At 43.9% G+C, this 27,723-nt stretch overlaps 1 protein-coding gene and 2 long non-coding RNA genes across 3 annotated transcripts; 2 read left to right on the plus strand and 1 right to left on the minus strand.

Moving 5' to 3' along the window:
- The first annotated feature begins 36 nt into the window (after positions 1-36).
- Positions 37-6,660, plus strand: LOC135312039 (uncharacterized). Its single transcript, XR_010371667.1, has 3 exons — positions 37-903; positions 1,491-1,649; positions 2,378-6,660. It is a non-coding gene; the product is annotated as an uncharacterized LOC135312039 (long non-coding RNA).
- Positions 6,661-6,708: 48 nt separating this feature from the next.
- Positions 6,709-27,031, minus strand: BFSP2 (beaded filament structural protein 2). Its single transcript, XM_064441806.1, has 7 exons — positions 26,576-27,031; positions 17,459-17,541; positions 15,406-15,562; positions 12,950-13,111; positions 8,303-8,434; positions 7,607-7,823; positions 6,709-6,794 (listed from the first exon to the last, which is right to left on the minus strand). Exons 1-7 carry the CDS (start codon positions 27,029-27,031, stop codon positions 6,709-6,711), a joined length of 1,293 nt encoding a protein of 430 aa, XP_064297876.1.
- Positions 19,328-26,183, plus strand: LOC135312038 (uncharacterized). Its single transcript, XR_010371666.1, has 2 exons — positions 19,328-22,585; positions 23,424-26,183. It is a non-coding gene; the product is annotated as an uncharacterized LOC135312038 (long non-coding RNA).
- Positions 27,032-27,723: the final 692 nt, after the last annotated feature.

A 27,723-nucleotide genomic window follows, 5' to 3' on the forward strand; every position in this document is an offset into this window, starting at 1 on the left:
CCTGCGCGCTGAGGCCGGGCTTGCGGGGCGGGGCGCTGCTGGCGCGTGCGCCCGGCGGCTTGGGCGCCTCTGCTTCCGCCGTCCCTTGAGGGCAGGCGGTGGCCCGCAGAGGGGACCGGCCGTCGCGGCCTGTCTGCGTGCCCCACCCGGTCCTCCTCGGGAGATGATCAACTGCTCCCCCCGTCCCGCCGGGGCGAAGGAGGGAGCGGGACGGGAGCGCGGCGGGGATACGTCCTCGCAGAGCCCTGCGAGGGCCGCTCCCCGGGAGGCTGCGAGGGCTGCAGGAGCGGCCCCTGCCCTTGGCCGGGCCCTCAGGCCTAAGGGCACCCTCAGCCCGCCAGGCGGCGGCTGCCGTCGCTCCCTGCTCCCCACCTTCGAGCTGAAGCGGCGTTCCCTTGAGGTGACAAAGGCCCAGCCACCCGCCACCCCGGGAAGGGCCGTGTGCTTACACTGCTGTAGTAAAGGTTGCAAGGAAGTAATTTAGCTTTTGTCTCGGAATTGCTGTGGTTAAGTGAGTAAGACTTGAAACACCACTCTGGGATGTCCGGATGCCTTGGCGTGAACTTCCTGGCTGCTTTCCTGACTCGTAGTGAAGCCTGGGGAGTATCTGCTGGAAAACGAACCTAACAGGGCATCTGCAGACCATCGCCACTAGCTTTGGGTACTGTAGTGACGTTTAGCTCTGGAAAAAAAACGTGGTTTAAAAAGCTCACCGTGGCTTCAAAATCTGTTGTCAAAAGTTTTGACACTGTGGAATTTCAACAGCCTCAGGCTGTCTTGAGTCATAATTACACGAAACATGTTTCTGATCACTGACTTTGTTGGTCAGCCATCAAAAAGAGATAGGTGTTCCTGCTGCTCGAGTGTGAGCCCAAATGAGAAGTACCTGTCAGATGAACATTGGTTTGTATTATAATAATATGAAAGTAAGCATGCTTATATTCTTGATCTATTTAGTGTCATTTTATGCTTTGAGATATTTTCTTTAGAAATCATTACGTATGTGTGTATATTAACATAAATGAAAAGTTTTTCAGAACTTTGGAGAGTGATGGTCTCTTTAATTTGTGTCCATGAAAATACTGTTATTTAGTGTTTTCCATCCATAATTCTTGGCTTGTTTGAAAAAACAGGAGGTGCCATTGTTGTATTGCAGAAGGAGGCTAAATACTCTGTGAAGTGTTTTGTAGCTGTAACTGAACACTGTAGTCGAGCATTCTGCGTTTGGGAGATTTTATACAATCCTCTTTTTATGTCTGTCATGCCACATTCTCCCCATGTTTCTTTCCTACCATTGATATCCTGTGTGCTTCCAGGATTTGATTCCACACAGAGCAGGCCCTGACAAGTAAAAATTGTAAGCATAACGGTTCATATGGTAACACCGAGAATGCTGCGCGATCAGCGACACATTCTGTTTCATGATGGGAATAATAACCAAAGCGGGAAGCACATTTGGTAGCTAAGTCTCCTTTTCTGTGCCTCCTCAGTGCACCTGGGCTCCCCTGCTGCTGTCCCCTTTGGTTGATAGAAGGTCGTGTGGCAGATGTGCGACAGGACAGCCTGGTGTGGAAGAGTGTTTGATGTTCCTTCTGTCGAAGCGCTGCCTTCCCTTGCGTTTGTGCTTCATTACTGCCCAGGGAGCCAACGTAACCTCCGCACTGCACCATGCTGTAACTTGCAGGCTCAGCGCCGATAATAATATGTAACTAAGCAGACGATTTGTATCCCTCAGCTTTTGTGGTAGATAAGCTAATACTGGCCACTAAGTACAGTGCTGCGTCTGATTCTAAGCTACACTTTTTTGGAATTTCAGCAGCTGGTAAAATATTTTTGTTGTGTTATTATGGATAACCCCTAGTATCAGGCTGAAGAATGCAAACCTGATGCCTTTTTGCTGCTTTTAGCATCTGCATCACTTGTCCCTTTCAAACACAGTGCTGTAAGGCTGGAATCACCAACTCTGGATTAGAAACTTAATACCTGTCAGGAGCAGGGTACCAAGAAACATTTTGGCTGTTAAATCTGGAACAAACTCAGTGGAAACCATGGAAAATAGCAGCAACATTTTAGGCATCAGAAGGCTTAGATCCAGACTGAAAGCTGTGTCTCAGTTGGCATTTTACAGAAAGCATTAGTTAGGCAGTTATGCTTGGGTTTGCTGTTTGCCTCCCACCTCTGGTTTTATTTTTATGTAAAATTGTGAAAACATGCTGATGCACAGCATTTGTAGTTCTCTGCGAATTCATTGCTTTGGCTTTTATGTTTAAGATTGTTGCTGTGTAAAATGTTAGATGCAGAAAAAAAAAGGCCAATATTTCTGTTTTTTCTTTTTCTTTTCCTCTCTTGAATGCAACAATCCTCGATGCTTATGCAGAGGACATTTGGCTGAAGAATGGCTCGCAGGCACGGGCTGGCAGAAGTAATGCTTATAATGCAAGAAATATATCCAGAATGCCACATTGCCGCGACGGGAGCATGAGCTCAGCAGACAGCTTTCTCCTGTACATCACTGACCTGTGAAAACAACCTTTGGCAAGACATGGTTGCTCTGAATGCCTCTGCTCAGGTACAGATTTACCCAGAGGACTCTGAGGACTTTGTCTTTTTCCTCCCCTCCAGTAGAAGCGCATGCTGCAGCATGCATGTCGTGGCACATGGTGGTGCCTGTCCATCTCTCCTCTCCATCCTGTAGCTATGATGAGTCTTGCCATGATGCAATCCCTGCGCATCTTGGTGCGTTTTACAGAGATTGAGGAATGAAGCACTACTGCGTGTAGGGGAAGTAACACAGCAGCTGCTATTCACATGGAGAAACTGAAGAAAGGACAGCCGAAGTGAGTTGTGGGTGATGCAAGAGTTAGAAGCAGGTTTTATTTCCAGTCACCCAGTGTTTAGTCTTACCCTTACTTCTTCGTACCTAATTATCTCTGTTCCATGACATGAAGGTGATAGTGCTGCAAACCACTTTTGCCATACGCAGAGCACAAGTGGAAGAACACTTCATTCGGTAACTCTTAGGCAGACCCCTCCTTAAGGAAATTGGAGAAGGTGCCCTTCAGTGCAGAGCAGCTTGCAGAAGGGTTCTGGTGGAATCCTTTCCCCAGCATGGGCCCTGGTTCTCTTTAGGAGCCTTAACCTTCCTATCAGCTTTGGGATGCTAAGAGTTTGCTGTAATTTCAGAAGGGAGAAGTGTTATCATGCCCGTTTCTCCACCAGTAGTTGCTATCTGAAAGCAGGCAGTGGTGGCAGCAGTGCATGATGTTTTGTTGGAGTATTAGATTTTTACAAAATGCCAACTTGAAGTCACCTAAAAAATAATCTTTCAACTGTAGAATCAGTGTAATGTTGCTTATGCTAAAATGTTAACAGCAGGAGGACAGGCTGGAGTACCATCCAGTTACTAGCTGGTGTGGTATGCTGCTACTCCATGTGAAAGCTGAAAGGAAGCATGGGCTAACATAGGGCTGGCACCCTCTGCTTCCCCCGAGGATGCAGCAGCAGCGTGTGTTCAAGCTGTGGCGCAGAAGAAGCTGTGTCTGGCTGAGGAGGAGGATCAAGTATGCATACGGTTTGATGGTACAGCTAATCTGACCTAGTGACTAGCTATCTCCAAGGAGAGCGGCTGTGCTCTACAGCCCTGGCTAGTCCATCTCCCCCTCCCATCCCTGTGCTGCGACTGGTGTGCGTCTGACTCTGCAGGGGCCTGATTCAGGGAGCTGAGTGGCAGGAAGGTTTCCCTGTGTTTTGCAGGGCTAACTTTCTGCTAATCTTGTTTCCTGAACCATCTCCTGGGACATCAGACAGCTGTTGGTGCTAACGCAAGACAGCATGGTGGGAACGCATAGTGAGTGAGGGGGAGTAGAAACGTCCTTTTATGCAGCAGCTGGCTGTTAGATTGTATTATCTGTACTCTCTGACTGCATCCTGAGTCTTTGTTACAGCAAATGCCACAAATCCTTTCATGGGAATATAGGTGTGGTAGATACTGCAGTAGGAGATAATAAAACCTGGTTTCTGGTTTTAGATTTCTTAGGAAAACCAGTTGGAAACATGTTCACATGTATTTAATATAGCAACTGCTAGACTAGAGGATAAATATAAAGCTAAATCAGCTTATGAACCTTAGTGCTGACAAATAGTTGTGAAAGCCTTTAGTCTCTCATGTTCTTGATTTCCCATCTCACATGGTGAAAACTGTTAGTGCTTAGATAGCATTGAGGCTGTCAAGGCACGCTGGAGGGGCTGCGTAGCTAGCTAGGTAGGTAGCAACGATCTGTGTAAAAGTAGAGAAAGATTTCTTCACAAAAGCTTTAGCACTCCTTACAAAAGCACTTTGTTTTAGAAGGGCCAGATGTGCTACATTTGATTTCTGATGAACTACTTACAAAAATAATCTTTTCAGTGGCTTTTGGTCTTTGCCTGGGGATAGAGAGAAAAGCTGCTGGAAATTCATTATTTATGTTTAGATGCTTCCTCCTTCTCCAGCCACTTCCCCATACTGGAATACCTTGTTGATTTTGCAAGAAACTCTTTCCAATGAATAAACATCTCAGTAGGAATCTAATTTAATTTTTACAAAACTTGCTGGATCATTTGAACTCATGATCCAAGTTTTGTTGGAACAAGGACTTGGAATGGCATATAAGAAACTTTTAAAAATCCTTCCTTTCACATCATAGTATGATTGCAGGCTCATCATTCCACCAGGTTTATCTCTGTCAGTGACATTTATAATGAACAGTTTCGCAGTGGGATAGCCAGCAGTGTCTTTTCCTACCTGAAGCATCACCAGAAAATAGCAGAGAGATCTGATGCCAGACTGTATGTTTTTATGCTATAGGATTCATTTGATTATTTATAGAAGCTGCTGACTATAATTACAGCACACATGAGACAGAAAACCTGAAAACCTACCAGGCTGCTATGAAGAAATACACAAATAATTTGTAAATTCTCTCTCCTTTCTCAGATCATAGAGAAACTGCTCACTCTTATGTGTCAAGAATGATGGCAGGTAATTTTTAATGTTAAAAAGTGACCATTCCTAGACAGCATTGGGTTCACAAGCCCAGGGTCTGTGCCATCTCATCTCTTGCACCACCATTTGTGTGTATTTTCTCTCATCATCGCTATTCTTGATGGAGTCTCAGCTTGGTAAGTTCCGCACTGCTATGTAAGAAGGTATTATTGCTGCTCTGAGGAGCCTACATTCTGTGAGGAAAAAAAGGAAATCTGCCATCATCTGCCTTTCTTCTTGGTTGTTGTTGGGTGATCTCTTAATCTAGTAATCTTTTTATCAAAATCTGGCAGGTGGTATGTGCCAAATGGCCTTTTTCCAGAGATTAAATGTGGACTTGTTTGTCAAGTAACTGTGTCAGGAAGGATTTTCCATATGTGGGGGAATGTGGAAGGAAAGGTGTGGCAACACTTGTGTGCCCATTCCTGTTATTCGCTTGTGGGTCAAGTATAGTGGATTTGGGGTGTATTTGATTTCATCAGTCATTAAAAAGTAAGTAGCTTTGTTAGCTAATGTTTCACTTAAAGATCAAAATATCTACAGACTACCTCTCATATATGTTGTGTGCCTTTATATTCTCTAATATATGTCATTTCTCAGTAGTTTTTGAGTCCACTTTATGAACTGTGTTGTCACCCTGTGTAAGTGTTGATATTGTGAAGTCCTAATCCAACAAACACTTGCATGGTTACCTTCAATCCCGTGCAGGGACATGTGAAGGAAAGCCAGCCATCTACCTAAGGTTTTGTGTGACAGGGGGCAAGGTTTGTCATGCTTGTCTGAAAACACAGGATCCATCTCGGCACTTTATATGACCATACTGCAAATGTGATACAATGACGATATCAATATTTAAAATATGAAAGAAGGTCAGAAGTGAAAGATGATAAATCTTTTATGTCATGATACCATCAAAATAAGAGAAATTACCTAGGGTCACCCACACATTGATGCTATGTGGGTGCCTGTTCAAAAGAAGTTTGGCCAACGTGCCTTAAAGGATGTTGGGATCAAGAAAGAGCCAAGCATATAAAAAACAAATATCAAAGTATATCAGTATATCAAAAAGTATCACATTTGCACAAACTGAACACCCTGGCTAGGACTTTCAGTGTACAGTAAAAGGATGTGACCTGGACTGCAGGCTCTCCTGCACCTTTGCCTTTTCTGGAAGTTTAGTCCAAAGTTAAAGCATGTTTATTAAGTACTGCTGGGATGCTCACATTAGTGCTTATGCTGGCTTACGTATTGCAAAATTAATCAGATCGCGTTAATTGCACACTTTAACTGCTTCGGTGTTACTTGAATTAGATGTCGCACTAGTGAGCTGATGGTCCTGTGACACAACAGAGCGCTTGCCATTTCCATGTGGGTGCTGTGCGCGCAGTGGAGGGGTAGTTCAGTCTGGATATATTTGTACTATAAAAAGACGTTTACGCGCTGGGAAGTGGAGGGTCTATGTCCTTAACCTAGCCCCCTTCAGCTATCATGAAAAATACTGGAGGGGAAAAAAAAGTCAGACAAAAAAACCTGTTAGTCTTTATTTTTATTATAATTTTAACAACATGAGTAAATTGAAATCTGTAAGCAAAGCAATTACATGAGGAGGGTCTAATAAAGTTGTTCAAGCTACAACCTACTTCGATGGTTGAATCAAACTGAATAAAGCAGGCTGCTTTGATGGATTTTTAGCTTCCACGAACGTAATTGGCAGTGACATCTTCTTTTGCTTTAATGGCAATGGTCTTCTGTGGGCTGGGAGTTTCATAATCAGCTGAAAGTAAAAAGTAAAATAAAATCAGTCACTACTACAAATATGAAAGTTGCTGAACCAAGTACTATCTTCAGTTCGGCTGCTGAAATCTCATCAACTTCAGCAGGAACTGATTATAAAAAAATTTCTCCCTGACCTGAACAGAAGAGCAAGTCAAAATCTGTGGATCAGATTCTCAGAGGTTTTGTGACTAATGGTGATTAAGGATCTCAAAAAAGCCCAACCACATAACCCAGCCACTGTAAAGTCATGTACAGGTTATTTCCAGAGGACAAACATTAAGAGCCTGAGCTATGTTTTTTTTTTTTCACAAAAGTTACAGCCAGTGGGGTAGATTCTGTCCTTGGACTTTGGGGGAAACTTGTGTGCTTAGAAAGGGAGCTTCCCCAGGATTGCAGCTTAATATTTGGACTGTTTAGTGGGAGGAGGAGGAAAGGCATAATGTACCCAAGGCAAGAAACAACAGCACAGCTGCTTTGTAGGCCCCAGATGCTCTAGCAGCTTTTTAATCTCACATCTCAAATCTTCAGGTAAGTGAAGCTGATAGACCTATTGGTGTATTCCTAAACCTCGTCCTTCCACAGCAGTGCTAGAAACCACCCATCTCCAATACGTCAGGAGTCTCTACACAACTGGATTTGGGGTGTTCTTCCACTTTGGAAGCTTCTCCAAACCTCACCATCTACCACCCAGCCTTATGAAACACGAGAACCACCCTAGTCCTCCTGCTTCCAGCAACCTCACAACCCCTTCCCAGGCAGCACATGTTCTCCAGGCTCGTGGCATGCTTGCTTTTAAGGACAAGTACCTGCTTTGTTCTCCTTCCAGAAGGCAGTGATACGCAGCAATGTCTTTCTCCAGCTGTTGCTTGCTGGTCAGCAGATTTTCACGATCCTGCTGCTGCTGCTCAGTTTCTGCTTTGATTTCTTCCATCTCAGCCTCCAGCTTGGAAATGACAGAGCCTAGGTTCTGCAGTTCAGTGTCGTGCCACTGCTTGGCATCATACAAAGAGTTCTCCAGACCCCTCTTCTGTAAGGGCAGGACAGCAGACATTAAAACAGTCAGTTTTCATATGCTTAATAGTGATTTTTATATAGGTCTGGCCAATATGTCTGTTGAATATGCTTAAGTGGAGATGTAGTATTTTGAGAATTCCTTACTTTAGATACTTTGAAAAATGTGTATTATCATTATAAAGGTTGAACTACTTTGGTTACAAGGCACAGATATTCTTCACATTGTCAAGTACTACCCACCCAGCAATCTCAGTGAAATTATTATTGAGTATGAAGACACTGAAATTGAAATTTGGGGTCAGGTTGTCAAATGTGGTACATGTAATGCACCACATCAATCAAGAAGGGCCCAGAAATGTCTGGCAGCTCTCAAACAGCACCCACTGGAAAACGGGAGTCATTCGTAAGTCTGCATCCCAAGATGGGAACGTTTTCCTTAGAAGGCACAGAAGTTGCACAGAATATACCCATTGAAAACCCAACATTACTTACCAAGGTTCTCAGAGATTCGGTTTCTGCTTGCAAGCTCTGTATTTTGCAGGCAGTTTCATGGAACTCGGCTCTGAGGCCCTCCACCAGCTCTTCCTCCTGGGTTCGCATGGCAGCCGTCGTTTCAGGCGGTTGCTGGTAAAAGATTGCGACTGTTGCCACAGCCTACTCAAATTATGTTTTAGTTCCCTGACATACCAAACTGACACTTGATATTTTCAGTTTGTGGCAATTCTGACTTGAAGTTTGCTTCTTGTATATTAAATCCCTCGGTTGAACAATTCTGGATACTTTTTAGTGTCAAAATTATCATATTTTCTATGCATTTACTGTAAAATGGCTTATGCATACAAGCATATATATTTTATCTATGTCAACAAAAGCTGTTCAGCATTCATATTAGTAGATTTAAAATGACCTATAAAAAGGAAACATTGCTGTAATTCTTAATTTTGTAGCTATATTGTAATTTTTTTAAAGTTAAGTGTTTTCACTTAGTCTGTTGGATTTCAGAAGTATTCACACCTTAATTTTTCACATAGGATTCTATGAGCAACTCATATCACAGAGGTCAGAAAAATAATTTCTGTTAATTAAGATATTCTTATGCAATTTCATGCTCTTGTTGCTGGTGGGTTTTTATATGTGCTTAGTTCAGGCTCCTTGAAAATAGGTGAAAGAAAAGGCACCTCAGTAAAAATAAAATTTCTATACTTCTTAGTGAGGGCTGAGATCAAGGTTTTCAATCCAGAGCTCTGGGCTCTCTAGCAAATACAATTTTTCAGTCAAAACCTATATGTTTTCTGGCTGATGCTAAAGTTAAACTATGCAAAATGCTTCCATTCCCCTCTGAAAATTCATCTTGACCCTGTCCTGCTTTTCTGATTATGGATTCTTTTATTTTAAAAGTAAGATCAAATTTTTTAAAAATCTAGGACAGCGTACCAGAAATAATTTTTGTTTTTGTTTTTTTGGGGGGGCCTGGTGAACCCAGCCTAGTGATCATGGACCTGTCACTCTGGAGTAATCTGTGTCTCCAAAGTTGTGTTGAGAGTGTAGTCTGCACGTTATTATGGTATGAGGACTATAAGAGTACCTCTTTTTAGAGAGATACATAGGGCGGGGAGGGTGCCTTTGCATCTGTATATATAGCCTACACCCATTACCTGAAGCCCGGCATCTCTCAATCACATTTACCCTGCTGGTTGCCCAAATGTGACCTATAAATCCACTTGCCCTCACCACAGGTGATGTTGAAACTCCTTCAGGAGTTACCCTAAGCCTTCACAGCTACATGATGTTAGTGATGTGAATGATGGAACAGGCAAATGGAGTAGCTGGAGGTGGCCGCATCAGGCCCTAAATACTGAGGATGGCACGGCAAGTAAGCACACGCTGACTGAGTTCTAAAGCTTTTGGTACACACAAGGTTTCCTCATCCTCCTTATAGGATTACCAGCTGAGTCACCCCAAGAATCCCTGTAGTGGGTGCTGCTGGGCATGACACCCGGCCTCAGCTTTGGGGTTCCTTCCGTAGAGAAATGCATAGTCCTTGTGTCCTCTTCACTAGGCAATTCGTGTTTTCTGGGGGCTCTTCCTATTCCTGAGATGCTCCACAAGGGTAAGGCTATGCCCCAAAACAACTGGATTAATGGAGGGAGAGGATGAAATCATCCTCCTAAGTCTTCATCTTTTGGTACTTGAGTTTCCTAGGAATGTGTGGATTTCAAGCACGTCTGTACAGTTCTGAGCCAGGCATTGTGCAAGAGTGCAGAATCAGTCATTACTGTTTTTTGTGGAATTGAGATAATTAAAGGATGATTATGGATAGAACACCAACATCCACCGTCTGACCAGCATGATAACTGCAGAAGGAAAGTTACTTTGATAAGCTCTTAAGAGTTCTGGGAACGTGTTAGCAAAGTAGCAAAGAAGGGAGAGGCAATTGACGTCATTCACAAGATTTTTCAAAGCCTTTTATGAGTTCTAGCGTAGGGGGTGACAGAAAGCTGTGTAATCATGTGCTGAGGACAGAGCATTGCCATGGATCAACAGCTGCTCAAGAGATGGGCCATGAAGAGGAGGATTATGGTCTAGTTCCATTATGACTGAAGTTTAACAGCTTGATGCCTCAAGGTTTACTGCCTTGGGGATGAATCATGAACTAGAAGGATTTATGCATGGCAGAAAACAATATAGATTAGCAATGAGCAGGGGTGGATGTGTGGAATTGAACTACATGAACAAACAGCACCACATTGTTAAGTAAAGCATATTGTGGGGAAAAATGTAAAGCAGCTTGCATGCCTTGCAAGGGTTTAAATCACTTGTGTCAATTCAGGGAAAGGTTATGAGCATTATGGACAAATAACTGCAGAGCTCAAACCAATGAACTGGAGTTTTGAGATTACTTACTCATCTAAAAAAAAACCCATGTGAAACCCTGTTAGGTATTAATATAAGTTGGTATGTTTTGGTGCCTGAATGCCTGTGAAAAATCTAGCAAAGATTGCAAGTCTAGTCAGAAGACAAAGCAAATGAGGCAAAGAAATTGATCAGAAGATAATGGAAGTACTGCCCTGACATCTAAGTCAGTTCTAGGACACCATTTGAAATACCTTGGTCTCAACTGGTCACAGCAACGCCACAGAGTGGGTGCAGGGAAAGGAAAATAAAGCATTATGCACCAAAAAAAACTCACAAAGAGCGATTGAAGAAAACAGTAATGAAAAGCAAAAGAGAGGAGGAAACTGCTCTCTCTCCTCTGATGTTGCGAAAGAGCAGGGACAAATTCTTCACAGATAACTAAATGGTGCAGCTTAGCCACATAAGATAACATAAGTCCACAAACTTAGTTGAAAAAAAGGCTGGACATAATTATCAGAACTCTTGTTATCTGTATAAATAATAATCGTCTGAATAGACCTGTATGAGAAACAAAACTGCATCGTCTGGGTTTAATGAGAGGTATATTTGGGGACAAAAAGCCCTAGAATGTCATACCAGAACCTGCTCTTAATTGAAACAGATCTTGCCAGAAATATGTGATATTCTGAGTCTTCTTGCCATTAAAATATCAAACCAAAGCAGGAACAACTTAAACTAGTAAAGGCTTAGACTATGATGGCTAAGTAGGGATGGGTTAGGTTATGTCTGCTTATTGGCATTTCTGTGCAGCATCTGGTGTTGGCCACAATCAAAGACACGATAGTGGGATCCAATTATCAGTCTAGTATGAGCTGGCAGTTTTCTTCCCAAATGATATCTCTCTGCAGTTGAAAGACCAGCTATTGAAGGTATGAAAGAAACAGGAAGGAAGAAGTTGTGAGGGTGTATTTGCACAGGAGGCGGAACAACAGGAACAAGCAGGGCAGGAAAGTGGGGACACGAGAACGGTGCTGTCAGAGTAACGCTCATTTTGCTGAAACCCAACAGTGGGCCACAAACAGATTTTTCTGGGAAAAGCTCAGGAGGCTACTGAGAATGCTCAGGCTTTTCAGGGCTGCATGTGCTTTGTATGGGGGCACTGTGACCTCATGTAGTTTTTTCACTCTTGTCACTGACTTCCTTTGGGCTGTACAAGCTGAAAATCAGGCCCCTGCAGACTAACCTTATGAAAACTTTGCATAGTAACAGTCTGGCTCACAAACTTGATACGATCTCTGGGACAAATGCCTCTGGTTGGCTTCTTGTACATTTGGTATTACTGTTGTCACAGGATTTTTCTTCTTTGTTTTGAAAATAAGCACCTACTCAAATCTTGCATATATTTTTGCAAACATATTTCTTGCTTGTCCTCTTGCAGTTTGGCTTCACTACCCTCTACTCCTCTCACAGCAACGCTGTACCATGGAATGGGGGAGCTATGTTTTTGCTAAATATTCCTATAGCATAGCTGTAGTTACAATTTGGTGTGCTATGATCTGCTGTAGTAGCCAACTCAGAATAAGATGGCTTTTAAAATATAGGATCATGCACTGAACTTAGTGCTTCAGCTCTGCAAAAATACTTATTTCAGCCAGCCACTCTGGAAAACGGGGGATCCTTCTGACAGAGAAAAAGCTGCATTAAAAGGCTGTTTCAGATGTAGCATCAGGGGTGGAGAGAACTTTTAAAGGGAATGGCTATTATCATCACTTTTCATTTCTAAGTTATTATCCAATTTTCCCACCACTGCCAAAGGAAACAATCTCAAGGAGAAACCAACAAGGAGTCTGTAGCTGTATAATGAGTGTAGAGCAATGTATTTTGCCCTTTTGATTTATAGACCCCTGTAAATTGTTCAGTGGAGGAATGGCCCTAATAAGAAGGGTAACAACTGTGGCTTATCCAACACAAAAGGTATCAACTGATTAAGTTTGTTTTTCTCAGCCAGCATTTCAGAGCCCTTAGAAGGCTCCCACGGATACCAGTGATATCAGCAGGGTCACTTCCACTACTACTTAACTCTGTGCGTCCTGAGAAAGTCACTGATATTTATGAGTGTATTTTCCAATGGACTTTGACCAAAATCCTTTAGATTTTTACCATCTTTTTTTTGTTTCAAGAAAAAAACAAAACACTCAGCCCTCAGAGTTACTGCAGAGTATTAGACAGTTTTTGTGTTTGCTTTGAATCTCTTAATGTTGGAGTGGGTTACAGAGTGCTTACCTTGGTACGGAGCAGGGCACCTGTCTCAGCATGATTCTTTTCAATGTCTCTCTCCCAGTGGATTCTGATTTTTTCCAGTATGTCGTCCAGGCCACTTCCCAGGGAAACATCAAGTTCTTCCAGCTGAGATCCAGCGAGCTGCTTGTATAACACCTTCACATCCTTGAGCAAAAATAACAGACATAAAAGTAGGTGAATTGGAAAATCAAATGGTAGCTTTGAAGGGGCTGGAGGAAGAGCCCTGTTTTGTTCCACAAACAAATTCAATCTGGTCCTGAAAGGTGTCTCATTCACCTGAATGGTGAATGATTTAGTGCACCGGAGGGTTTCTTTGTCAGATGTGGATTTGCCTTGCTTCTGCATGGGGAGTGTTGCTGGAGTTCCCCTTGGTGGAAGGAGGCTGAAGCCCTGCACCAGGGCACTGCCTGGAGCAGGCCTCTCACAGTGGCAAATTTCTCCAGCAGTCAGAGCTTGACATACACACATGCTACACACCCAGGACCACAACTATATTGCACTATACAATAACATCGACATGCATCTACTGGGAGAAACAGCAAGTTGTGCAAAACAGCAGGCGCTCCACAGCCTTGCAGCTTGCGTGCTTTTGGGCATGTGCACATTAGATGAAGAGCACGCTCTGCTGTGACAGCATTCTGTTCTTTCTTTACATATAAGCACTCCAAAAACATCTAAGAAGGAAAGAATTAGTGTGTCTAGAATCCATGCTTAAAGGTAACCTATCAGTTGTACACTATGTTCAGGAACACAAGAATAAATGAGGTTTGCACATGTATCTGAATGGTCTGGCACCACAATCCTTTTACATCAATCTGTTTATATGTGCTATTGACATAAGCAAAAAAAAAAAGTGGTGTAAAAACATCTGGGACTTTTATTTGTAGGCAGTGATCCCTGACAGTGATGGTAAGGGAAAAAAAGGATGGGCACATATGTGTGAATTATGGACCCGCAAGAGTGAAAGCCTCCAAATGTGCCCACTCCAAGTGCACAAAAGCTTCAAAAGGACTTGATGTGGATTTCCTAGTGGGGGCACTGGAGGAAAGAAAGGTTTGAATTAGTTCAGGAAAGTCCTTGGGACTTCAGTGTTCCAGAGCTCAGCTGGAGTAATCGCAGTAGTTGCTTCCAGCCTTTATTCTGTGACTTCTCTTGAGCAGCTTCCCCTGGTGCTGCTGCCATGGGAAAGCCAGGTCTGTGCTGGGGTGGTTCTGCAAATGCTCAGATATTGCCAATGGGTAAAGAAGGGAGCAGTCTTCCACCCTGCAAGGGCTCCTCGCTGGCCTAATGCAGAGCAAGAGGAACTGTTGGAAAGTTGTTATTCTTGTTATGCCCTCTATATGGGCAGAGAACAGCATCAGTCCAAATTTTCTGGTTTTAGAGCAATCATTGCAACACACAGAGGTTTAAGGGGGATCTTGGGTATTTCTGTCAATTTTCTGTTTTCCCTCTTATCTAAAACAGCTTCCATCTCTCTCATGGCATGCAGTAGTGCTGAAACCACTGATTATTTTCCGCAAAATGCTGGTTTTGGGATTAGACTCACAAAAGCAGGGAGGGGATGAAACAACCTCATCTTGGCAACCCAAGTCTCTGTATGCCTGCCAATGTTGCTGAAATCTTGTGGTTGGAGAAATAACCCCTAAGAAATGTAAGGTAGGATAGTGCCTTGCTTCTGTAAGCCAACTCAGTTCAAGTGCTCTTTTACTTCTGAGGCATCAGCACAATTGCTTGCTGTCCCTTATGTGGGTGGGATTAATAGTAGCTCCATATTCAAGCCCCCATCAGTAAAGATGCTGATTTGGGTCCTATCCTGAAACTCCTGCTGAAGGGAATAAACCACCTTCATGCAAGTAATGCTGGTGAATGTAACGAGTAAGTGGGAAAGTATTGCAGAATTGGGTAATAATGGGCTTCCCTTCCAGCTGCCTGTCGCTGTGACTTGCTTCAGTGGTGTGTTCCTAAGGAAAGACTTGGTTTTGGGAACCAAGCAGCTTGCTGAGCCAAGCAGTTTTTTCAGAAGAGCCCCGATAATCCTCAGTGTTAGTGCAGCAGGACCAGAGCTTGGTCCCTGCACAGGCATTTTCTCTTTACATCTCTGTCTGAGAATCAGACCTCACTGTTGAGATGTCCACATATGTGACTGTGCAACCCTGTGACCATCATGTGGTGTCTAGCAAGAAATGAGGTAATGACATCTCTTCCATGTCATATTTCAGATGAAAAGGGGTTAAAATTTAAATGTAAGAATTTGATCATGCCTCAGAGGTTAGTGCTTTAAGTTAACAGAGAAGGGAGAAATAGGAACAAGTTTCAGAATTCCCCCACCCAGACATGGCAGTCAGAGCTTTTTAGTGCTTGCTTTGTGATAGATATATGATTCCAACCAGATGAAACAGGCACGCATTGGCTTTGCAATGTCCCGAGTCTGGACTTACTTCTTCATGATTCTTTGACAACAAAGTTAGTTCTTCTTTCATGCTCTCTATCTGACTCTCCAGATCCATTTTAGTTAAATTAGCATCATCAATCACTTTATAGAGGGAATTAATTTCATCTTCCACTGCCTTTCTGAATGGCTGCTCATTTTCATACCTGCAGAGAAAAAAAACCACTAACCTTAATACAGCAGAGCTCAGCAAGAAAAACCTGCTTTTTTTAAAAAATTACATCATTTGTGCTAATTAGCTTGTGTGTCCCAGACAGAGGCATAGAAACACAGAAGATATACTTTGCTTTCACCTTGTCTTGTTATACTTGAATTTAACTGCCTGAAGTACCCTGTCATTAATTCAGAGTGTAATAAAACAGGCCAAGTTAGCAGTCTGTGCTACAGTGGTTATCAGTTTGATCAGATTCCTGAATAAGCACAGAGAGGCACGTGGTCTCTAGCTAGATCTGGTATTTATATGCAGTATGACTATGGCAGCTTTTTCTCTGTTTGCTTGGCTGTAAAATGAGAATAACAGCTTATTCCCCTACATAAAAACTTTTCAGAGCTATGGTTAAAGAAAACATGCATGCATCAAGCATTACTTTTATTAATGAACACGGAAGTCTGATCTATGTTCCAGGGTCCCAGCCCATCCTTAAGACCAAATCCTGGTAGTATCAAAATAAAGAGGAAATTGGAGCAGTTGGTTTGCAAATAGACTTGCTGTTAAAGCAAACAGATAATTTTTAAACTATGGCTGCAATGGTAGGGAAAACTGTGGCAGGCAGTTGCCGTTCTACAGCGCTGCTTGCTGCACCGCTCTCATTTGTACCTTTTCATTTTAGGCTTTCCTTTGAAAATGTGGCTGGGTTGTGTGGTGGATTGCCTTGGGTGGGAGGCTTTTGCGTCAAACCCATCCAGCCTCGGGACCTGGTGGCCAGGGAGGTTAAACAGGGGGGTTGGCAGGTGAGACAGGAGCCAGCTTCAGAAACAAGACCTGCACTCTGCCCCCTGAGAGCCACCTTTGTTGCTGGGAGCTCAACAGCCAGGGAAAGAGGCAGCTCGTCCCAGTGAGAATTAGGAGCTTCTACTCTGCCGTGGACTGATCTGACATTGTTTTTGTTATGTAGGCTGCTTGCCCAAGTCAGCTGACATTTTTAAAACATATTTTTTAAAACTACTTAAAATATTAGTGTAGCTTGCTGGATGTAAAGCCACAAAATGAGTAGCTCAGAGTTGTACCTTTCTGAAATAAAAGCAAACCTAAGAACATGATTAGCACCTTTTGATACAGTTAATACAATAATACCAGGAGAGATGAATTTTAACGGATGATACAAATTATAGGAAATAAAAGTGAAACACAGTGTGTCAGATCTTGCAAAAATCTATTTGTAAATGAACAAGTCCATTATGAATAAAAGCTGGAAGGATCATCAGGCCTTCTGAGTAAATTTAAAGAGTGTCATGCACTCATGTACAAGAATAATAGGCTTTGCAAATGGAAGGATGTTTAAAAAGTAGTTTGTCAGTATTTAACATCTTTTACTATTCCTTTCTCTCAGTAAAGACAAGGAAAATCAGTGCAGCCCATTTCTGTCTTATCTAATGTTTCCACACTGATGTTTGTAAGTGGTACGGTTTTTGCTTTTCAGCTGCTGCAGTAGAATGATTTTTTGCTTCCAAAACCACGTGTGTGGCACTGCAAATTAGAACTAGTAATCACATGAATGTTTGCCTTTATAAAATATCAACCCAAAGTTGAATGAATACCGACCTCTCAGTAAGAGATCAATGTCTGTATATCAAAGAATCACTTAAGTAATTTTGCTAGGGCACATATTAGTTGCTATAAATCTTAAAAATCTTCCAAAATAATGTTAGCATCCTAATTATTTTGCTGTTTCAAACCCCTTCCCAAGTCAGGTGGATGAATATTCAACTTAAAAGAACAAGCCCATTCTACTGGCTAAGCGTTACTCCTCTATAGAGTACTCCTCTTTGCCAAGGCAAAGTTTCAAAAGGAAGTGGCCAGCTAGGTGCCACCACAAGACTACCTGTCTTTAAAATCTTCAGCACAGGCTTGAATGTTCTCAATGTGCAGCATAAGACGAGCATTTTCAAGGACTGCTTCGCCCACCTGGAAGAAAGAGACAAGAGAGCTTAAGCTATAAAGAGCTTCAGCATGTTACCTACGTACGCTGTACATGTACCTTAAGCAGATGTAGAGCTTCGATTCTGAAAATAAACCTTTAGCTTAGGGCTGTTCAAGTGACTCATTCCAGATAATTTAATCAAGTAATTTTGAACATATGTATTCACAAATTCTCTGCAATAGGCCTCAATTTGTCATCAAACTGTTCATTGCTCCTAAGCATTCATCTTCTTGTGGAAACACATTTATTCTGATTGTCAGCTGGTCGCAAGGGGTAAAATTCATTACTGTGCGCAAGGTACGTTCATCATTTAAGTCCCGCTTATATTTTCTAGATACAGTTTAAGTAGCACTTATGCAGTTCCTGTTCTACTTCCCATGTCAACAGTCCTCTTCAGGGCTGTCCTCTTCGGTCAGCCAGGGAATACTTGTTGCTCATGCCGCCTGCGAGCCGTGCTTAGCTCCCAGAGCATTGTTTTTCTTCTCTGATGGAATCATGTAAGCTCTTGTGACAGGTATGAGTCCTGCGGAGCAGGCAGTCTTCAAAGATTGTTACACCGAATGTGAAATGCTTTGGAAAGATTGTGCACATAAGACTGTGGAACCCTTGCTATGGCTCCAGGGGTATCTTTAATACCCAGGAGGTGCTTGAGGGGTAAGCAAACCTGAGAGGGTTGTGACATAGCAGCCTATTGTGATTCAAGAGGGTTACATAAAATGCTAAAAAAGGTTAAAAGGACCCCTGCCTGCCCTGGAGTCACACATGCACTGAGCTATGGAGGTGATAGAAGACATGCTGAATTTGGTACCAGGATTAGAGCAATCATCTCTGCAAACCTGGGGACTCCAGCCATCCCATGGTCCGTGCCATCACTCTGGAGGAGCTAAACTGAACATCTCTTTGGTCTTTTTCAGGAGAAACACATGGAGATTTGCAGTTGAAACTAAACTACCTCATGAATAAAAGCAACTTTTTAAGTGGGCCAGGAGAGTTCTTGAAGCAGAAATCTTTCTTTCGATAACTAAGTCTGCAACTAAATGAGATTGCAAATCCTCCAAAGCATTGTGCTCCCCCGAGGTGAAACAGGCCATGCAATGTGGAGACATCAAGGCTGCGTCCAGACAAGTTATCTCAGGTACTGCAAGTGGGATCATTGCCTTAGTATGGTCCTACCTGCTCTTTGGCTTGCTGCTTGGTGACGGGCTGGAGGTGGACGTGCAAGGCTGAAGCATTCCTACGTGGTAATTAACATTCACCCTCACTAAAAGTGGCTTACTGCTCTAAATGTCTTATAAATGCTTGGACAAACAAATACGAAACATGTGAAGGCATCTGATAAGGAGAGATCTGGAGGAATAACCTATTCCCCACATTGAGAGGTCCGTAATGGATCATGAAGTTAAAAGCCCCCTACATTTTTTAAATCTGAGGAGGCATGAGAATTAAAAATGAGTGGTTTGCTTACTTATTCTCACCTACTGTTAGGAACTAAAAGAGAAGGTGGCTGTGGCTGGAAGCCTGGGGCTGGAGCTTCATTCTTGCCAGCTCCATCTCAGCTTGGCTTCCAAAAGAAACAGAGCTCATGCCATGGCATGGGCAGCCAAGTCTTCTTTAATAACTGTGGGAATTCTTGGCCAATTTCCACCAATATGATAGAGGGATAGGCCATCTCAGGGGCACGCAGTTCCAACACGTTTCATGAAAATAACATCTAGAAAGAGGAAAGGAGTCCTGCAAATACTGCTGCTGAGCAAAAACGCTCCAGTTTAGTCATGAGAAAATTAGCGAGCACAGCAAATGCGCAGGAGTCAGAGATGTTACGAAAGCCACAGGCGTGGGCAAAGACATGGTGTCTCATGACACACCAGCCAGCCCTGCCATGCAGCACACAAGTACAGAAGACCTTTACGTGCTCTCTTGCACACAGAACTGGCTCTTCTTCATCATTCAATCCCTTGTTTCCTTCTCCTTGCTTCTTTGCAACCCTGCTTTACCAGCACTGGCCTAACTCCCCACCCCTCAGGTCATCCCTTCTATGGCATTTCAGAGTGGCTGGGCAGAGACCTGACTTTGGGGCTGTGCCGCTGTGCCACTGTGCTGTCCTCAGGTCCCCTTGCAGGACCTGAGTTTCTCCTGAAAGATGGAGAAAGTACATTTAGTTTTCACGTGTCCTGGTTTCAGCTGGGATAGAGTTAATTTTCTTTGTAGTAGCTAGCATGGGGTTATGTTTTGGATTTTTGCTGGAAACAGTTGTGATAATGTGGACATGTTTTAGTTGTTGCTAAGTAGCACTTACACTGGTCAAGGACTTTTTCAGCTCCCCGTGCTCTGCCGGGTGCACAAGAAGCTGGGAGAGGACACAGCTGGGAGAGCCAACCCAAACTGACCAAAGGGATATTCCACACCATATGACATCATGCTCAGCATATAAAGCTGGGGAAGAGGAAGGAAGAGGGGGACGTTTGGAGTTATAGCGTTTGTCTTCCCAAGTAACCGTTAGGTGTGATGGAGCCCTGCTTTCCTGGAGATGGCTGAACACTTGCCTGCTGATGGCAAGTAGTGAGTGAATTCCTTGTTTTGCTTTGCTTCCATGCACATCTTTTGCTTTACCTGTTAAACTGTCTTTACCTCAGCCCAGGAGTTTCCTCTCTTTTACTTTTCCAATTCTCTCCCCCATCCCACCAGGGGGGGAGTGAGCAAGCAGCTGCGTGGTGCTTGGTTGCTGGCTGGGGCTAAACCATGACAACATGGCAGCAGCATAGGCATACAGGCAGTTCTTTGACCCAAGCTCTGAATTCTTTTTCCTCCTAATAGTTAAAAAACTTACTCTTGGCCTTACTGGAATTTTCTTAGTTTTCTTTCTTTTTTCTTATTTTATTTCTTTTCTTTTCCTTTCTTTCATTTTTCTTTTTATTTTTCTTTTCCCATATTGTTCTTTATTTTTTCCCACAGAAATTATTGCATTTTGTCTTCCTGCCAACTCATACATGTATGGATTGTCAGAGAAGCTTTTATTTTTTGTCCTGACTCAAATCAGGGAACAGAAATGCTGCCCTGTGATTTGCCCTGCCCTGTCAAAACAAGTCCATTTGCTTCTGGCAGTGAGCCCCCGTAGTTACAGTATCTGACCTAAAGTCTGATGAAAGTGAATGTCTTTGAGGGAATTGGGAACATCCCACAAGCAAAAGTAACATTAAATCCTGTGAGCTGCAGAGTGCCACTCAGAGGTATGTTAATGGCTAAGTTTAGAGTCTGAATCCAGTGTAAAATGGCTTTTGGGCTTCAACAAAAGCAGAAGCAGGGAAGAGCCTGCCGCTGCCTGGGTTTCTGCCTCTATATGGAGACAAACTGTTTTTTAAAAGTGCTTTTTGGTAGTAATCTTGTGGTTTCACTGAGGCAGTTGAAGTGACTTCTTACCTACCCCCCAGTGGCACAGAACCCCAGTACCATACTCCTGAGGACTGGGTTAATACCTGACTCCCCTCTTCATAGACAGGCGGCTAATGCCAAATGTTCAGTGAGAAAGGGCAGGGCTTCCCAAAACTGCACACAAACCTGATCTGTAAAGTAAAGTAAAAATGGTATAAAGAAGTCTCATGTTTGGAAGGGTTCAGGGATGAGCGTTGTAGTGGGAGCCAGCAGGTATTCGTGTTTTGGCCCTCCTGGAAATCAGCTGCGTATGCTTTAAATCTGCCAGTGAACCTGAAGGATAGATAATTACAAGGTAGTTTCTATGTAGAAACCAGGTTTCCTGAAAAATTCTCCCTGATTTGCATGAGCTGTGAAAGCCCTTTTCTGGTCTTGAGAAGATGAGATGTAAGACTTCCATCTAGCGGCTCTTTTGTTTGATTTAATTCTCCTAATAATCAACAGCTGGATGCAAACAGGCAGCGTTAGTAAGACATGTTTGTAGCCACTTTGCTGACACACATACTAAAATGCATGATGCAGCAGTTTAGGAAACACCCTTCTTTGTGTCCCTTGGAAATGAGACAGCTCGTAATGCTGCAAGCACTTGGACATTGCCTCCTCTGCTTGTAAAGCAGAAGGCAATGCTGTCCTGCCTCGCAGGGCTTTTGGGAGGCTTAATTCACTGATGCTTATGTGGCGTTTAAACAGCCAAGATGGGAAGTGTTATCAACACGCAAATATTGTTTCTAATAATAGCTTCTTTAAGGCACGTATTGTCTTTCAACACTCACATCTGTGATGCACATACACCTTTGAACACGATTTTTTTTTCAGTTCTTGAGCTAACACTGCATATTTGTGGTATAAAACATCTTAAGTAGAAAGCAGAAAAATTTTTCTTTGATTTCACTGTGATTTTACAGACATGAAAACACAATTTTAATTTTTAGCAAAAAAGAATCTTGTAAAAATCTGCATCAACGTACTGGCCAGTTTACTGGGTTATGACTGGCAACAAGGAAAACCTGGTGCTTCAAGGGAGTTTGTAGACTCCAGCCTTGATAAAGGGTGACGTGGTACAGACACTTGTGGGGAGGACTTATCCCTCGTGGCTGGCAGCTTTTGATATTTAACAGCGATCTGACCAAGTCTGGAATTGCAAGATTTACTATGCCTTTCAAATTCTCAGCTATGCTTTATCAGTAGCTTTGTATACTTTCGCTATTCTTACAAATGCCTAATCCCTTTGTGAATGCTGCTGACTTTGCGGCCTCAGGTGTGGCCTGTGATAATGAATCTCACAGTTTAATTATTCATGTAATGGAAAATTATCTGGCTTTTAAGTTCACTGCAGTTAAAGCAAATGTTGCCTCCGTGGAGAAAGATCAGAAGACGCTGGTCTAGTCCCTCCTTCTGCACACAGAAAGAAATGGTTGATATCAGACCATTGCCTCCCACATGTTGTAATTCACAGCTAAATCAGGCTAAAATCATGCAACCCCGTGCCTGCTGCTCAGATGCCAAGCAGTAAACTCGTCATGCTTTCTGCGTTGAACCCCTTCCCCCTGAAGGAGGAAAACCCAAAGGCAGCAAGAGTGGCTTTGTTGCATTGGAAAGGTAATACCTGGAGGGAGGCTGGGAAGATGGGTCCTTTGCTGATTCCTGCTCCATCCAAGAAAACACCACTTCATTTATACAGCAAATATTTTATAAGTAAACAGGACTGCATCAAAAAAGGTCTAGCTCTCAAAGCAGGAGATGCCTCCTAAAGAAATGATCTGTAAAAACTGTAATGTTGCCTAAGCCCAAGATAAAAAACCTCACAGCTGTATGTGAAGGCAGTCCAATGTTATGTTGTTGGAGGTGGCTGAGAGGACATAATTAAAGCTAATTTATTACCATCCTCTTTATGGTGGTTGACCAAGCTCTGTGCCATTTTGTGGGGGTTTGTTGTGCCCTTCGATCAGTGGCAGAATGCTATTTCACCAATTTACAGACACTAATAATACACTGTGTTGCGTTAGAGTGTGTTACAGATAATCCTGAGCAGTTCTCCTGGCCCCGCAGCAAATAAATTACTGTGTGCAAGTCCAAATGCGGCAATTCCCTGGGCTCTTAGTCCTGGACCCTGAGGGAGGGTCCCTCAGGCTTAATATTAACACCTAATAAATGCTGACAGTAAGGCCAGGTGTAAATAAAAGTTTCTCTATAAAAGAACTCTGGTGAGCTTTCAAATGCTCCCAACCATGCACAGGCTAAAATCCATCCAGGATGTTGAATCCTTCTTCTGCTTTTGTGTTTACTCCTGTGATCTGAACTGGGCTACATGCCATCTCATAGGCAAAATAAATCTCTCTGTCTCCCACTCAGCCGTAATTGAACAGTCACGGAGGCTGAGCTACCCTCTCCTCTCTGTAAACTCGCTGAGATGATTTCAAGCATCCACTTTTCCCAGGTGCTGCCCTGCTCCATGGGAAGGAATTGCCATTACAAACAACCTCCTGTTCTGCAGAAGAGGCACATCTGATTAGAGATAGAATTTTCCACAAGAAGACCAGACTGAAGCCTGGAGAAAAGGAGTATGCCTGGGGTAAAATGAGATGAATTTGTATTTCTGTCACATGAATTCCTCTCCGCAAAGATTTCTCATTTCCCTCATTTCCTGCAAAAATCCTCCCATTTCGTGCCTGTCCCAATTAGTGTGTGTCCACCTGCTCTGCTAAAAACCAGCTGCCCGGGCAGATAATTAATGCTGTGAGCTGGATAGTGGCTCCCCATCATTCAGCTCCTGTCGGTGATCCCCTGCTGCAGTAATAGCTCTGACAATTGCAATGAAACACGAATGTTTTTTCCCCTGAGGGACCCTCCACTCGTACCCTCCGAGTCACGCATTTCCACATTTTTTTCCCCCTAACTCTGTGTTTGGGAGAGATGCTGGCACCCAGTTGTTATTGCTGGGAGGACAAGTACCCAAAATGTGGGATGCCGGAGCACATTCCAGGGAGGGCAAGAGGATGGGACCTCCGGTCCACTGGGGTCTTTCCTACCCTGCTGCAGAGATGGGTCCATCACATTTCTGATTTTGGGACCAGGAGAATCTGCGACTCCTACATGGCAGTATCCTTGTCTTCTCACTAGCAGGGCAGGAGGAAGGGGGTCCTGCCTAGGCCTCTCCCTCATCCCACCCCCCACCCCCACCCCCCACCCCCAATTGTGTATCTTTCTTTTGCTTCTTTTTGTTCAAAATCTGTTCCTATCATGGGTGTTTGGGTTAAACCAGGTGGCTGCTCAGGCAGCTTTCTGCCCCAAAACTTTCACAGCTGCTTCATACAAAGGGGACCAAGGGGTTTACGGCTGCCAAGCGTCCCTCCTGGCTGAACGCACAGGGCTGGCCAAGAATCAAAATGAATCCTCAGATTTTGTAGGAGGCCGAAAAAAAGATATGTCACATTAAATCTAAATATATTTACAAAAATTACATCTAGAAATATATCTGCTGGGTATCTCTCATTTCTGTTAGAGCTGAGTCCTGGACACCTTTTACTTTTCCCACTGGGACGTGTCACAGCAGGAAAGTACGTGTGGTTGCAGCCATTTCTGCGGCAACAGATTTTGATGTTGGTTTAATAAGTGTTACACTTTTGGTGTTGATGCTGGCATACTTTTGCCAGTTAGTCCCAGGATGAATGAGTTAATCGGTGTTTGAGCTGGATGAGGGCCTACTTTCATTTTTGGTTAGATGCTTAATATAAAAGAGGCGAAGAAACCTATTAGTCAGAATTGTACATAACATCTCAGATTATATCTGAGAAAGTCAAAACCCATTAAGTGATGTCCTTTCTATTGATTTAATGAAAGTAATTCAGAAAACTTTTGTATTCTATAATGTGTTTGAATTGTTAAATAGATATGGATGATGCTAATCATCGTCTCATTTTCTGTGATGCTTGCAAATGGTATTATTACATAGCTTTATTTTTCTTGATTTTGTATAGGAAAACCCCAATATTCAAGCTAGATTTCATTATGAGCTGCTCTTACTTACTTATAAGAAAGGGAGGTAGAGGCAAGGTGGCAGGGTGACAATATAAGGAAAGCTTAAAAGGAAAGCAATTTGAATGAAAAATTCATGAGAAGTTTCATCTGCACTACAACATTGGGGTTTCATATAAAGGAAAATCAAACCGTCCTTCCTAAAGTAGTCATGGTCCTACTTTTTTGGTCTTAACCATAAGCCCCTGTAGGTTTTACAGGTGAGGTGTACAACTGCAAAATGGGACACTTGTCTGGAAAACACAGGATGGTGGCTGCAAAGCATTAACCCCCCATCTCATGTCAAAGTCCCCATCTACCTCAGCGAGATGGTAGGTTTTCACAAGCACCCCAGATTCAGAGCACCTGTTGCCTTCAGCTGCCAGTCCCTTCAGGAAGCTTTATAGGCTTAGCAGCAGCAGTGTCATTTACCAATATAAAAAGATAACAACTTTAAAAGTCAGTGCTTAACCGGGTGTTTCTGCTGACGTCATCTTTGTACAACAGTTTATGCTGCAACATTCAGGGTTCAGACAATGTTTGTAGTGTTCTGGGTGAAGACCTGCCCTAAAAATGCAGTGCACTGTAGAAATAGACCCTCTTTCCTATGCCAGAATAAAACTCTGGCCTGCCCAAGGTAAAACACACAGTTGTCCAGGGGAACCTTAAAGTTGTCTTTCAGGCTTTCCAAAGACCTGCTGACAGCCTTTTCTGCACCTGCATAAATGCTGCCAGGAAGAGATTTGCAAGATGCTGGGCTCCAGCTCTTCAGGGTCCCATCTGCTCCCGCTGGCTGGGAGTCGAGAAGCTGGGACTCGCAAGGCACACCAAGACCTCAGGAGACAGAGCCCTGTGTGTGTTGCAAGCAGGACACCAGCCTGCAAAGTCTTACTGGTCAGCAAAAGGAACTGTTTCTTGTCCATGAGGTCACAGCAAACACCATTTCGCACCCCCACAATAAACACTTTCCTGGAGAACCCGCAGCCTGTCCCATACGGAGGTGATGAGAGTAAGGGAAGGTGGGGTGGCGACAAAGGGAAGGAAAGGATTCACTCATTTATAGCCATGTAATTATTATTTTTAAATAAATACAGCTTTTGAAAATGTGATTGAGCAAACATAGGAATAAAGTAAAAATATGAATTGCTAATGAAAATAAAAAAAGCACATGCTTGTAATGATATCATGTTGAGGGATAAACTAATTCAGTTCTTGCAGTTTTCTTTTAACAATTTTGATGCTCAGTGTAATAATCACAGCTAAGAAAAAAAAATTAAGAAAAAACCCCACCCATTTTAATCAGCCCAGACTATCGCGCCTTGGGGTGTGTTTCAATCGCCCCCATGCGCAGGATGCCTGAGGCAATTCTCCTGCTTAATAGGCATTTTCCACAGCACACTATGAAATGATAATGCTAATTATCATGAAGACAGATTTAAAACCCTCCATCTAGATCACCGCGCCTTGAAGTCAGGCGGCATTCATCACCAGCATCAACCCTCTCTGCTCAGGTTTGCTAATGACTCATGAATCTCCCCCCATTCCCCCAGTTGCCGACAGCGCTCCGGCGCTCACCTGATGGTAAATGGCCTCCCAGCTCTCCCGCAGCACTCCCCAGCTGCTCACACTGGCCGCTTTCTTGTCCAGGTAGACTCTGATGTGCTCCTCCAGCTCCTGGTTGACCTGTTCAAGAGCTCGCACCTTCTCAATGTACTCCACCAAGCAGCCATTCAAGCTTTCGTAGGCGAGACCCCTGCCCTTCTCCAGCCCCGGGGCCAGGGGCAGAGCAGTGGAGGAGCTGCGCAGACCCTGGAGGAAGACGCTGCTGATGCCCAGTGCTCTGCGGGACACTCGGGTGCCCAAGCTGCTCACACCGCCGGTGGGGATGGCGCCCACGTAGACGCCGGGGGGTCTTGTCAGGCTCCCTCCACCCCCGACGCTCACCCGGCGGCCGGGGGGCCCTGAGCCCTCGGCCACGGAGGAAGAGGGCTGCTGCCCCAAGAAGGACGACCGGCGCCTCGGCAAGGGCATGCTGCCTCTCCAGCCCGCCGAGTGCCGCCGCTCAGCCCGGCCGCCTTGTCCCGCACTGGCGGGAGGGATGTGCCGAGCCCAGCAAGCTGGGGCCCGCGTGGAGTTTCGGCTTTGTGCAATGGCTTTCTGGAAGGGGGGCTTTGTGCTGCCCGGGAGCGCCCGTCACATTGTCCGGGCGGCTGCTGGGTCAGCAATCTCATTTCAGGGGAAATCTCCCTGCTGCTGCTGCTGCAAATGTGGCAGATGAAAAGCACAATGGTGTTTACAGGGACAGCGGGACAGGGATTCAGTGTGATGTACGTGTGTTAAAATACCAGTAGTGTTTTCTACGCTGACACCCAGATGATTTCCTACCCTTATACCCGCAGGTAGCTAGACATATGTTAAAAACACATTGGCTGCTCACACCCATGCTTGCGTCAGACAGAATCTCCTGCAGCAAGATGTTTACTAAAGTCTTTACTAAAGTTTTGAGGAGATGGCAGGGCCATGGCCAAGTCAGCCTTTCACTGCCGCAGAGCCTCGAATGCTCCCTCAGTCCTGCTGCAGCTTCTGGATTTCTCTGGCCTTTGGCTTCACCACCCGACCAAGGCACATTGCCCCAAACCCAGTGGGTTTTAACTAGGGACAAGCACCCTTATGTCTACCCCTGCTCAGTCGGTTTAACGTCACATTATTAACTGCACCCAGCC

The sequence above is a fragment of the Phalacrocorax carbo genome, chromosome 2 (genome assembly GCF_963921805.1).
Source record: "Phalacrocorax carbo chromosome 2, bPhaCar2.1, whole genome shotgun sequence".
Taxonomy (NCBI): Eukaryota; Metazoa; Chordata; class Aves; order Suliformes; family Phalacrocoracidae; genus Phalacrocorax; species Phalacrocorax carbo.